This window comes from Eublepharis macularius, chromosome 6 (assembly GCF_028583425.1).
Source record: "Eublepharis macularius isolate TG4126 chromosome 6, MPM_Emac_v1.0, whole genome shotgun sequence".
Lineage (NCBI taxonomy): Eukaryota > Metazoa > Chordata > Lepidosauria > Squamata > Eublepharidae > Eublepharis > Eublepharis macularius.
The window spans coordinates 115,691,370-115,705,637 of NC_072795.1; the positions used below are offsets into that span (position 1 = coordinate 115,691,370).

Sequence of the window (14,268 nt, forward strand, 5' to 3'; positions counted from 1 at the left end):
TGGTTACACAAATCACATTTTTAAAAATATTAAGTTCATATAAGAGGAATTCTTTTTTTTTTTTTTTTGCATTTTCTCTTGCTAAATCTTTATATTTTTCCTTAAGTAGCCTCCTGCCAACACGAAGAAAATGATAATCCTAATAAGGTTATGGCCTAACTATACATTACGGTTTCCCCAGGGATGTCCCTGAGTTGAGGGGGGAATCTGTGTGTCCCAGGTACATGCCGGCTTGATTTGGATTGGGACAATGGTGTGCAGACAGAGGAGGCTTAGACTCCCCCATTTTCCTGACCTGAAACAGTTCAGTGGTGGATGCTATTTGTCCTCTTGTGGAGACATAACACGTAGCTTATCAGTTACCCCCTGGGGTAAATAGTGCCACCCAGGGCCATTTCAGGTTTGCAGACTAGTATAGGGGAGGTCTGAGCCCTCTCTCTCTGTGGGCCGTAGTTCTGTCCTGAATCCAGCCCATGGATACCCGGGAAGCACAATTTTCCACCTATCTTGAAGCTATCCCAAGGGAAAACATAATATGTAGTTAGACCCAGTACTGTTATGTCACCAAGATTCACGTTCAGGTTTCATAAACCTAATGTCTCAATATACATCTGTCTCTCATTGCAGGTCAGAGTCCAGGGTGGACTAATTTCATGCACATCTGTCAGAAGATGGCTGTCAGTTAGCCCTGCCGTGTGGCCTGCTGCTGCTACTGAGGCAGAAACCAGCCAAAAACAGTTTTAGAATCTTGCCCTCTGTGATATGAGCCCAGCATTTGAAAACCAGTTATATCTCCATCTCCAGGAACGAACATCACAATATCATTTTCTGATTTTTTAAAAAATTGTAACCATTATATCATTTTCAAGAAATCAGGTCCCAATATTGTCTAGCATGTCCAAGAGACAGAACCCAGTATAAGTTTGTGCTCATAGGAACAGGCTTGATTCTCAGTTTTTTTTTTTTTTTTTGAAAATTTTTTATTGGGTTAGAATCCATTATTTCCACATTTACATTCAATTTTCCCCAATTTTTTCATCTCTAACCCCCTCCCTTTCCCCCCCCCCTTTTTGTTGACTTCCAACAGCTTTCCAACCCTTTGTCCCCTTTCCCTTACTTTTATTAGCTTCCTCTATCTAAAACAAATATATATTCTCCATTATTCTAAGCAGTACATCCTTAACTATTTTTAACATTATATGCCCAAACTGTAAGCCTTTGTTTCCATCTTAGATAAACAATTTATCCCAATTTTTCAATTTCAGGTATTTCTATATATCATAAACCATATAGATCATACATTCGTTTATATCAAACAATTTGACTTATTCTCTATATATATTACTCATTCTATCTTTTTATAATAGTTCTATATATCTCTCCTCACGTAGTCAATCAATTTGACCCATCTATATCTTCAGACATTCAGTTGGGTACAAAACTTGTCAGAAAAAAAAGAAAATATTGTTAGTTAATCGCTCCTTATATTTAGTCCTTATAATTAATTATTTTCTCTATGTTCTGTTTGTTAACCTATATATATCTATATATATGTCAATCTATTAATCTGACTGCTTATTAATTCACATTTATCTCTTCTCCCCCCGGTAAAGTCTCCCCCCTCTACTTCAATACTTCAGTAGTTCTCAAACTGCCACAGTTTTCCTCCCACCTCCCATTTCTTCTCCAGGTATTGTTTCAGCTTCTCCCAGTCTGTGTTGAACTGCCCTGAGTCCAGATCTCTCAATTTTCTTGTCATCTTGTCCATTTCAGCCATATACAGCAATTTGTAAGTCCAATCTTCAATAGTTGGCACTTCTTGTACTTTCCATTTTTGCGCATACAAAAGTCTAGCTGCTGCTGTCATATAAAATATCAACGTCCTGTGTTGGGCTGGAATTCCCTCCATTCCCAAGTTCAGTAGCAGGAGTTCTGGGTTCTTATTAATTTGAAATTGTAAAATTTCACTTATTTCTCTTATTATTTCCCCCCAGTACTGCCTGGCTACCTCACACGACCACCACATATGATAGAGGGAGCCCTCATGCTTCTTACATTTCCAGCATTTATTAGAAGTATTCAAATTCCCTAGCGCAATCTTCTTTGGTGTCATGTACCAACGATAGATCATTTTATAAATGTTCTCTTTGATATTAATACATGTCGTTATCTTCATTGTAGTTTTCCACAAGTATTCCCATGCCTCCATTGTTATTTCTTTATTAAAGTTTATAGCCCATTTCACCATTTGTGTTTTAACTATCTCATCCTCGGTATACCACTTCAACAGTACTTGGTATACCTTGGATATTCTTTTCTTATCTTCTTTAAGAAGGGTCTGCTCTAGTTCCGAATTCTCTATTCGTATACCTCCCTTTACAGAGTCCGAATTATATAAGTCTCTGATCTGTCCATACTGGAACCAATCGTAGTTAGGTGATAGTTCCTCTTGTGTCTTTATTCTAAGTTTGGATGCTTCAGTTTTAGTTATTTCTTTATACGTTAAACATTGTTGTTCATTATCAACAGCTCTCGGGTCTATCACCTCATATGGAACCACCCACAAAGGGGTTCCTTCTTGTAGATAAATTCTGTACTTCTTCCAGATTATGTATAGACTTCTCCGAACAAAGTGATGCAGGAACATCGAGTTGACCTTTACTTTGTCATGCCATAAATATGCGTGCCATCCAAATATTTTTTTATATCCCTCTAGGGCTAATAGTTTCTTGTTCTTTAATGTCATCCATTCTTTCAACCAAACTAGGCAGATTGCATCATGATAAAGTCTCAGATTGGGCAGTTGCATTCCGCCTCTTTCCTTTGCATCTTGTAAAACTTTCACTTTCACTCGAGGCTTCTTGCCTGCCCAAACAAAATCTGATATTTTCCTCTGCCATTTTTCAAATTGTTTGGAGTCTCTGATGATTGGTATTGTCTGTAGCAAAAACATTACTCTTGGTAACACATTCATCTTAACTGCTGCAATCCTGCCCAACCATGACAAATTCAATCTATTCCATTTAATCAAGTCTCTCTCTATCTGAGTCCATAGTTTTTCATAATTGTTTTTGAATAGATCTATGTTCTTTGCAGTTAATTCGACTCCCAAATATTTCACTTTACTTGTTACTTCACAATCCGTTGTTTCCATTAACAATTGTTGTTTCTGCTTAGTCATATTTTTGCATAATATCTTTGACTTCTTTTTGTTAATGAAGAAACCTGCCAAGTCTCCAAACTCCTTGATCTTATCTATCACTCTTGGCATGTTCTCCAATGGGTCCTCTACAATTAACATTATGTCATCCGCAAATGCTCTGACCTTGTATGAATAGTCCTTTATTTTTATTCCACGAATTTCATCATCTTGACGTATTTGTATCATCAGAATCTCCAATACTAAAATGAACAACAATGGAGATAACGGGCAACCTTGTCTTGTTCCTTTACTTATCGTCAATTTCTTGGTCAATTCATCATTCACCACAATTGCTGCAGTCTGGTCTCTATAAATTTCCTTAATTGCTCTGATGAATCTTTCTCCCAATTGTAGCTTTTCCATAGTGGCAAACATAAAGTCCCAGTTTAAATTGTCAAACGCTTTTTCAGCATCAACAAAGAAGAAACCAACCTCTTTGTCACAACGCTTGTCATAATATTCAATAGCATTGATCACTGTCCTTAAGTTGTCTCTTATTTGTCTGTCTGGCAAAAAGCCTGCTTGTTCCTCCTCTATGACTTCCGAGAGCCACCCCTTCAATCTCTCCGCCAATATCTTCGCAAAAATTTTATAGTCATTGTTGAGTAGCGATATAGGTCTATAATTTTTCACATTAGTCAGGTCTTGGCCCTCTTTTGGGATCAATGATATATTCGCTTCACTCCAAGTTTCTGGAATCCTTTGATCCCTTAAAACCCCATTCATCACCTCTTTTAGGAATGGTGCCAGTTCATTAGCCATTGTCTTATAGAATTTAGCCGTAAGTCCATCTGGCCCTGGCGCCTTTCCTAGATTTGCAGATTGTATTGCCTTACTTATTTCCTCGTCAGTTACTTCACTATTCAACTTATTTCTCCAAGCTTCCGAGATTTCTGGAAGTTTGGTTTTCTCCAAATATGACGCTATTGATTCTTTGTTTACTTCTTTTTTATTATACAGCTTAGCGTAAAATTTATAAAAGGCTCTACTAATGGTAGCCTGCTCCAAATACGTTTTGTTATCTTCGCAAATTTTATTTATTATCTTCTTTTCCCTTTTCTTCTTCAATTGCCATGCCAGGTACTTCCCAGGTTTATTAGCACCCTCAAACGCTTTTTGATTCAGTCTTTTGAGATTCCACTCCAATTCTTTATTGCTCATTGCTGTTAGCTGTTCTTGAAGTATTTTAATTTCCTGGTATACCTTCTTTTTCCCTGGTCTCTTTTTTAGCTGTATTTCTTTGGCTTTTATTTTCTCCTCAATCTCTTGTCTTTTCTCCTCTTTCTTCTTTCTTGCTCTACCATTTAAGTCCATTAGTATGCCCCTTACAACCGCCTTGTAAGCATCCCAAACTTTATTGGTTGGTACTTCTTTATTCACGTTGTATTGTATAAAAAACTTTGTCTCTCTTCTCAGTATTTCCATATTCTCTCTTTCCTGTAACAAGTCCTCATTTATTCTCCATGCTTTCCTTTTTCTCTTTTTTCCAAATTTCCACATAATTGGGTTGTGATCTGAGCCTACCATAGGCATTATTTCTACCTCCTTAGTCCATAATGCTAAGTCTTTTGAGGCCCAGATCATATCAATTCTTGATAATGTAGAATGCCTTGCAGAATAAAAAGTAAACTGTCTGCTTTTAGGATATTCTCTCCTCCATACATCTTCAAGAGTCTCTTGTTGAATCAACTCAAAAAAAAGCTTTGGTAATAGTCCTCTTTTCTTTTGTGCCGTTGTAGTCTTTTTGTCTAGTTCCAAGTCTGTCACTCCATTGAAGTCTCCAGCAAGAATTATCTGGTCGTATGCAAGATCGTCTAAATGCTTCCTTAAATCCTCAAAGAAGCTTTCTTTTGCACCGTTAGGTGCATAAAGTCCGACTACCAACACTCTCTTTGAATTCCAAATACATTCCACTGCTACAAATCTAGCTTCCACATCTCTCATAACAAATTTTGGCTGTAGCTCCTCTTTTATGTACAACACCACTCCTCTTTTTTTCTTGTTGGAGGCCGCTACATATTCTTTGCCCAATTTTCCAGATTTTAAATATTTTACATCCTGCTTTCTGATATGGGTCTCTTGCAAACAAACAATGTCACATTTTTGTTTTAGTAGCCAGTGAAAAGTATTTTTCCTCTTATTCGGTGAGTTTAGTCCATTTACATTCCAAGATAATACTTTACACTCCATACTCATGATCTTGTTGGTAAGTCTTTTTCATTGTCCTTAATAAATCGCTCCATCTCTCGCTCAGATCTGATGCGTTTTTTGGCCCCTCCAAACTCAAAGGACACTCCTTCCGGTAACTCCCATCTGTACCTGATTTTCATGTCCTTCAAAATCTGAATTAGCACTTTATATTTTTTCCGGTCCAGTAACACTGATCTGGGCAGTTCCTTCATTATAATAATCGTCTTGCCATCAATCTCCAATGGATCTTGAAACTGTTTTGTCACAATCCTCTCTTTCATATTTCGTGTTGTAAACTGCACAATCACATCTCTTGGTAGTTTCCTCTGGGTTGCTATTCTCGAATTCACACGGTATGCCACATCTAGGATAGCCACAACTTCCTCCTCCTCCTTCCCCAGGTACTCAGCCAACACCTCAGTCATCTGTTCTTCCGCTGACTTTCCTTCCACTTCTGGCAAGCCACGAAAACGTAGCTGCTTCTCCATATGTTTAGTTTCTGCAACTGACATTCTCCCCTTCACCAATCTCATCTCTGTTTGTTGCGTGTCTGCTAAATTCTCCATCGCGTCTTCTACTGTTTTAACTCTCTGCTGCGTTCCTTGTAATTCACTTCGTATTGTTTCCATACCTTTTTTCACTTCTGACAGCTCCGATTTTACTGTCTGTGTAACCTCTTTAACCTCTTTTATCAGCTCCAATTTCGTGTCCTTAAGTTCTTTAATCATATCTAAAAGTTTTTTGTCCAGGTTTTTATCCAGGTTTTCTATTGCCGATTGCCACTCTTTTTTTGACATCGTGGGGCTTGCTTTAGCTCGCTCCCACGAATCCGCTCTCTTCCTTAACTCCGTGGCGTAAAATTTAACGTTTTTCTATTTTAAATGTCCCGGTCTTCTTATAGAAATTAAATTTTAAAGAGTCCAAAATGTCGGGCGTCTTTTCTCTATGGTTTCTCTATGATTTTGTAATCCAAGATGGCCTACTTCCTCTTCCGCTGAAGCCGCGACCCTTCCCCTTTCAAAAATGGCGATTCCCTACTTCCTGCCCTCCAGCAAGGGCCGCTTCTCTCCAGCCACTCTATTGTTATTACGCACTTCCTGTCTCCCGTCTTCCCACAGCAGCTCTCGCGATGGTGTCTTTTTCTCACAGCTCCAAAGCCACAGGTATTAAAAACAATAGTCCCATTTCTTTAATAACTTCTTTAAACTTAGTCTCTTTTTAAATTCGATTCCTGCCGAGTCTTCCCCTCCTTTTCACTAGTCTGTTGCAGTTTAAAAATCTACTTTTTTTCCTCTCTGTTTTTATCAATCTGTCCCGTCTCAGAAGATAATGATCTTTACCTTCTCTTCACTTTTCTCGGGTTGTAATCGCTGTTTCGATTTTAAGTTCCCCTCTCAGCTTCTTCCCCCAATCGATGCTTGGGTATGTAGGTCTTATGCCAGCCGAATTGGCCCCAAAACTGCCGCAGAGATTATAGCCGACCCGTCGCAAGGTGGGACCTCAAGGATCGGGGGGAGACTCGTTGTATAGAGCCCCCCCTCGTCCGAGATCTAGCTCACCCTAGGGTCTTGAGCGTTCTTTGCCTGCTCCCCGCCTGAGAGCAGTCGGCCGCGGGCTATTTTCACCCCGCCGGCCGGTTAAAACGGCAGTCCGGTCAGCTCCGCAAGTGGAGCTGCGTTAGACCTCCATGGATCCCAAACAGGAAGTCAGGCTTGATTCTCAGTTGTTGGGATTTCTGGGGTCACCAAAGATCACTTTTAACCTTCAGCAAGACACTGGATCTAGGTCCTGCCACATTGCGAGGGAATCTGGTGCAATGTAGCCTTGTGCAGACGACCCATCTGCCCATTGAATCACTGCACAGCAAGGGAGAAGGCACAAGTGTGCTGGCTCCACCTCCTGCGTGGCAACTGCTGAGTTGTCTGCACAGAGCAAATGCATGGAGGAAGTGCCTGTGCATACACCTTGTCCCCATGATCAGCGATGCAGCTTTCTGAAGGTTGCTAATCACAAGGATAGGGTGTGTATGTAAGCACTTCCTCAGTGTATTTGCACAATGTAGATGACTCAGTGATTATGCAGAGGCTGGAGGTGGGTCTAGCATGCTAGTGCCCGCTCTTCCTCCCTGTGCAGTGAGTCTACATGTGGATGGGTCATCTGTTCAGGTCCAGTGTCATGTTCTTGAGAGGTCTTTAAGTATAATCATAACTTAAAGTTGACATTAGCAGTGAGGGAGGTGATGTGAGCGAGATAACATCACTTCCAGGGAAAGCCTAAAAGCAACAGCAGTAGCTGTAGGAATTGCTGGAAACTCTATGATAAAACTGTAACATTCCCAGTGATTGATAGAGCTACTACTGCTACTTATGGGTTCTTCCTGGAAGTGATATCATCATGCTTTGTATGTGCAATGGCAGTTCAGAGCAAGGGAGTCCTTGCCCCCACTGGGGGCTTGGCAGCCCAATTTTATGTAGTTGTTAGAGAAGACACAGTTATTTGTCAATGGGCAATAATGAATGAATAACTTGATATGTCTTGGAATTTTTGTACAGATATATGTGGGTAAGGTCTAGGGTTGCCAGCTCCACCTTGAGAAATTCCTGGAGATTTGAGGGTGATGCCTGGGAAAGTGGAGTTTGGGGAGGGCAGGATGCTCTGTGGGGATGTGATGCCATAGAATCTGCTCTCCAAAGCTGCCCTTTCCTCCAGAAGAACTGGTCTCTGTAGTCCTGAGATCAACTGTAGGTTTTGGTAAACTCTAGGTCCCATCTGAAGGTTGGCAACTCTACTTGAATGTTTTTTTTAATTTATATAACCTTGACAATTTTATGCGGATCTAGATGTTAAAGTCAGTTGGTCTGAACCAAACTGGGTACCAAGACCAAGAGAGATTTTAAACCAGAGAGTTTGAGTTGATTTATTGTAGAGCAGAGCAAGAAACCAGCAAAAACGCTGAGTGGACAAAATGAAGAAGGCAATTTTTGAAGAGGCTGTTAATCTTATTTTTTTAAAAAAATAAATTGAAAAGTATTTAAGAACATGCCAGAACTCATACAACAAATGGTATTAAAGAAAGCAACATGATAACTAAAGTAATGGCTGAAGCTGTAATAGATAATCTATTCTTTCCTACTTCTGTTCAAGCATTACTGATTTACACGCAGGTGTATGTGTGAGGAGGAGGAAGTGATGTGTGCATTTGGAAATGAAAAACTTAAGCCTCTTAACACTTCACCAACTGAAGCATGGCATCCTAGTGGCTATCAGTGGATTTCTAGAGGGTGTTGGAATTCTTGCAGAGCATAATTAGGAGGAAACTTCAGGGCAGTGAAGCTCAAAATCTTCTTAATGTTTTTAAAGGTTAATATGGCTATAAGGGATGTATTTTAAAATTTCAGTTATGGAATGGATATAAAAACTACCTTGCTAGAATTGTCACCACATCTCATTGCCCCAGTGGCATTGCATCTATGACAAATTGGGTAAGATAAACATTTATTTAGAAATTAATAGCCTGCTTTTCTTCCACTGGGGACCCAAAGGGGCTTACAAAATTCTTCTCCCCTTCTCTTCCTTACAAAAACAGCTTTATGACGTAGGTTAGGCTGAGAGAGAGAGTGACTGGCCCAAGGTTACTTGATAAGCATCCATGGCAGAGTTAGGATCTGAATCTGAATCTTCTAGATCCTAGTCTGACTCTCTAACCACTACAACACTCAGGCTTGTTTAGGCCTTTTTTAGGCCACTCTTAGGGCCAAGCTAGACATGCAGGTTTCCCTAGACCCAACTTGAGTTCCCTGTAGCCACATGAACTGAAATACAAACCAAAATTCATGATGAACCAGGCCGGTTTGTGGTTTGTGAACCAGCAGTTCATCAGATCCTATTTCTGACAAAACACCAGGCCTAAAGTTCAGTTCATTACTGCAGACAGCCTGGCGCCGATCAATCAGTTTCCTAGGCAACAGGGGATTGACTTCCTACAGACCTTCTGCTGACCAAGAAGTGACCTTCTGCTGACCCAGAAGTGGTGATTTGCTGGCCCGGAAGTGACATTTTCACAAACCAGAATGAACTGATTCGTGAACTGGGGCAGGTTTGTGAAAGTTCGTGGTTCGTGAAACGTGAAACGTGATGAACCACGAACCACATGGTTCGGGTTTTTTTCTGGTTGTGACCTTCTGCTGACCCAGGAGTGGTGATTTGCTGGCCTTGAAGTGACATTTTCACAAACCAAAATGAACTGATTCGTGAACTGGGGCAGGTTTGTGAAAGTTCGTGGTTCGTGAAATGTGAAACGTGATGAACCACGAACCACATGGTTCGGGTTTTTTTCTGGTTCGTGCGCATCTCTAATTAAAAATAAAAGAGACTCTAAATGGCTTCAGAATGCCTCTGTGGGAGGAGGAGGAGTTTCTCTCTCCCCCCTCAAGCTCTTCCCTCCTGTCAAAATAGTAGGGGAGGGAGGTTTTTCCTGTTTTTTTCTGCTCCACCTGGAGTATTCTGTGCCCATGGAGCAATAAAAACAGGGGAGAAAAAACTCCTCCCTTGCTATTTTGACATGGGAAATAGTTTGAGTGGGGAGGGAGCAGCCCCTCCTCCACCCAGAGAGGCATTCTCTTTTATTTTTTAACAGCCATTTACTTTTTAACTACTGTAACCCCAGACCCAACTCTTTAAAAATCTGCTTGTCTAGCTTGGCCCTGAGGTGCATCTGACACTTTCTGGTGAGTTGCAGGTTATAACTGAGCAGTAATTATATGCCACACTGGCAACATACAAGCCATCCCCTGACACATCCATACTTTAAAAGACAGATTAATTCATCTGTTTATCCCAAGGAACAGGTGAGCAAATGGATTTTTATGATGAGGTTCTTATTAATATCTACAACCCAACCAGCAGCAAGCTATCTTCTTTATTAAAATTCTTAGCATGGTTACTGATGCCTTGAATGGTGGATCCTGACTGCAAATTAATGAGATCTTAAAATACACAACTTCATAAAGGTGGCATAAAGGAGGTACCTGAATTAATGGGCATTGTGGATTTAAACAGGTGAAAGATAACAAATAAGCATGTGGAATCCAAATACAGTTTTTCAGGTAGCTCCTTTTTTGTCCTCCGTATTTTCATTATACTACTCTGTCATTACCTGCATATGGTTCCTGTGACTTTATCAACAGTATACAGCTGCTATATAATGCATTTGTATTTACATGTCTATATGTTTTTATTGCATTGTTAAATATTGTACAAATACATTTTAAATGCTGTTTTAATGCTTTAATGATTAGGTGGGAAGGCAGCATAGAAATGTTTTAAATAAATAAATAAATAATACCCACAACTTGACCTCTGATTGCTGCTCAAAAAAAAGGCGCTGCTCCTATCCCAACTGAGGGAAGTTGGCAACATGTGGCTGGACCTCCTTTTCACTGTTGGTAGTTCAATAAAGTCTGTGTCAAACAATTAGCACCTCTCTACTTGCTTCACATGGCAGGGAGGCAAATGAGGTGGGATGTGGGGTCTTGCCCATGTGCGGAGACCCCATGCCGTGGGCAGACTCTACATTCTCTGAGGGTGGTGGGGTGACACCAGCAGAGGGCATGAAAGGGGATCATGGGCTGTTGGAATGGGTGGATCTTGAAGTGGGTGCTATGGGTTGCGGGCTGCCAGGGGTCCTGAGCCCTCATCCTTTGCACCACCCTCATGCTCTCTGTCATATGGGAGGTGATTGAGAGGGAGTGGCTGGAGATGCACTATGAGTGGAGGGAGGCTATGTCCTGAGGCCATGAGTGCATGGCTGCACTGCCTCCGTTGATGCCTGTTTGCATCAGTAGAGGCAGCCGTGGACAACCTCAGGGATCTGCAGACTATCATGTGCGAAGGCCAGTCACGCATTGAGGAGCTGCTTGGGCAGCTCATGGCTGTGGCTCATGTCCTCCTGCCAGCCCCCCTCCCCTCCGATCTGATCCCATCCCATCCCACTATCTGCAGAAGTGGCCCAGGGGACACCATGAGGTCACCCCCAGGGCCAAGTGGCTGGGAGGCCTCCTTGCTGGTAGAAGATAGGAGGGGGAATTTGCTCTTGAGAGGGATGGGGAAATGAGGGAGTGTTTTTTCTATGGGTGCTTCCTGATCTCTTAACCAAAGGTAAGAAGAAGCCAGAGCTGCATCTGTACCATCCTAATTTTGATTGCAGATAATGAGTATAAATAATAGAGGTTTTTTTTCTCTGTCATGCTGTTTTATTATGAGTTTCTTAGAGGCATCTAACTGACTTCTGCTGGTCTAGCTGGATTTCATGTGGTCCAGCAAAGCAGTTCTTGTGTTTGGATGGTCAATTGAATTACTCCAAATACTTTTTTTAAAAGTCCTTCCTCCCCCTTACCTACAATTCACACAGTGAATCATTTTTTGTTGAATTTATCTGTTTATTTTTTTCTTTAGTGGATGCAGAACAGATTGAAATAATTTGTTGCTACATTACCTGCCAATTTGCAAGTATGTAAAAAAAAATAAGGCGAAAAAACCCACATTTGTGCTTTTCCTACAGGATTTAAAATCAAACAATCAGCGAGATGACATTGCAGCAGCACGTGCTTCTCTAAAGGAAAATTCATCTCTTCTCCATTCAATTTGTTCTGCTTGTTTGGAACATTCGGACGTAGCATCTCTCGTAGCCAGCAAGGACTCAGTTTGTAATGAAATACAGAAGGCCCTCAATGTCCTTTCAAATGCTTCTCAAGGAATTAGAAATCAAAAGATTCAGCCGATGTCGCCATCAGCCACACTTGGAAGTGCCCTTGATGAACTCGAGGTAGGTGAATATGTAGCATTACAGCATACTTGGTTAAAATGCCTTGCTTTTTATTTTTAAGCGACTGCAGCACTCATGGAAAGCGTCAGCCTGGAAGTCCAAATCATGTTAACCAGTGTGGTCAGTGTGATTGGCCAGATTCTCAAAAACTCCTCCAACCTCTATGATTTGCTGATACAAGAGATTGGTATTTGTGCCATTTTAAATTTTAATTTTTGTTGCTCCCTGCAAGCCAGGGTGCTGAGATACGCATGGCATCTCCTGCAAGTTTGATATAAGCCCACTGACTACATTTGCTTGCTGGTTGGTTGGTTGGTTGGTTGATTTACTGGGTGCATTTGCAATCCTACCACATGACTCTGCAGCACCCCCAGGGCGGCTTATGACATGGCATAAAAATAACAAAATTGCAATGAAACACTATAAGTCAACTAGTAAGAGATGAAAATAGTAATTAAAAACAACAAAAGATGACATTGCAGCAGTAAGTAAACATGTCCCAAGAATTCAGAGCAGCAAGTCCTTCCAAGCCTTCTCTTAGAGTAACACTCTTCACTGTTTTTCTGGGGGAGACAATCAAGTTACTTGTTGGCTTGCCTAGGGAGACAGTTCCATCACGAGGATGCCATTGCTGGGAATGCCCGACCTCTTGTCCCCGTTGGTCTGACCTCAGAAATAGGGGATTTGGAGTAGGGACCTTTGTGATAATCTTAGTACACATGGAAGGTGAGTGTGTTCATATGTGCAGAAATGTTCCCTAAAATAAAGGACTACGGGTGAAACCGCACAAGACAAAATACACTCGAATTACACTCGAATTACACTCAGATACATTCGAATTATAAAATACACTTGAGTTACCCGTGTAATTCTATGTATTTTGTCTTGTGTGGTGAGACCCTGAATCAATTTAATGCTTTCATGGTTAAAAATCAGCATTTTTGAATTGCGCTTGGAACCAGTGCAGTTCTTTCAGAGTCTCTCTACACAAGACATCTTACGCGGGGACGCTCAAGTGGCTTACTTTCTATGTGGTCTTATATTCAAGTGTACTCTGTCTCCCTAGCAGTGCACGTGTATCCACAATGGGAGAACTTTCACTTGAGTGTCCCCATGCAAGATGTCTTGTGTAGAGAGGCTTAGTTCATGTGCATTAAGTACCCATTGGCTCAGGCCAACTGATAATCTTAAATGGCATCTCCACATAAAGTACATTACTACAGCTGGAGAGTTCTAGTGTATATTGGAGGCAAAAACTGATGTCATGTAGGAATGGCCACAACTGTTATAGTAGCCTAAGCTGGTAAATGATGTTCTCAGTTAGCATGAGCAACTCTGGGTCCAGGAATGCTGCAGTCAGTACACTTCATCCTTAGGGGAAATGTAACTTCATCTGGAACTATGGATACACCAACTGCCAGATCAGTTGGTTCTTCTAACATTGGATTACCGTTAGGCAACTAGCAGTGAACAACATTGGTTATTGTTCAAATTTAAATCAATATTTTCATATGAAAAAATATTTTTAGTACTGTATTTTCTGGATAGCTACATATTATGGGAATTTGGCACTTTTTTTTGGTTCCCCCACCAACACCACTACCCACCATATGAGGGAATCGATTTGTTCATTAATTAGGCTTTCTGAAAATCTTTGAGGGGAAAATGTTGGGCTGTTTCATTCACTTATGAAGGCAGGATCCTCTTTGGATGGCAGAGGAGTGGGCACATGCAATGTGAGAAGGAAGCACTCCACACAAAAACCTTAATAGGCAGAGATACGGGTCATGAAATTCTTGCTTCTTTAAAGAAAAGTAGGGAAAATTTCACAAATTGAGCTTATATACATATATTTCTGTGAGTTAAATAGATTTCTGTTCATTTTTAAAAGATTTTATCAATATAAGTGCAGACTTTTGGGAATGGATCCGGTCCCACCATGTGTGAGTAGAAAGTGCTTGTGTGCAAGGGAGAGGCTAAACTTTTTTCTGATGGCAGCTCCTATTGCTCCATGGACTGCTACTCCAGAGGACACCTCCTTATATATGGGGGA

At 40.9% G+C, this 14,268-nt stretch overlaps 1 protein-coding gene across 1 annotated transcript in view; it reads left to right on the plus strand.

Annotated features, from left to right (window-relative positions):
* Positions 1–14,268, plus strand: part of CTNNA3 (catenin alpha 3) — a 1,107,197-nt gene that overhangs the window by 258,177 nt on the left and 834,752 nt on the right. The window contains exon 6 of the mRNA XM_054983955.1: positions 11,952–12,215. Within this exon, the coding sequence (XP_054839930.1) occupies positions 11,952–12,215 (264 nt within the window). The remainder of the gene's footprint in view (positions 1–11,951; positions 12,216–14,268) is intronic.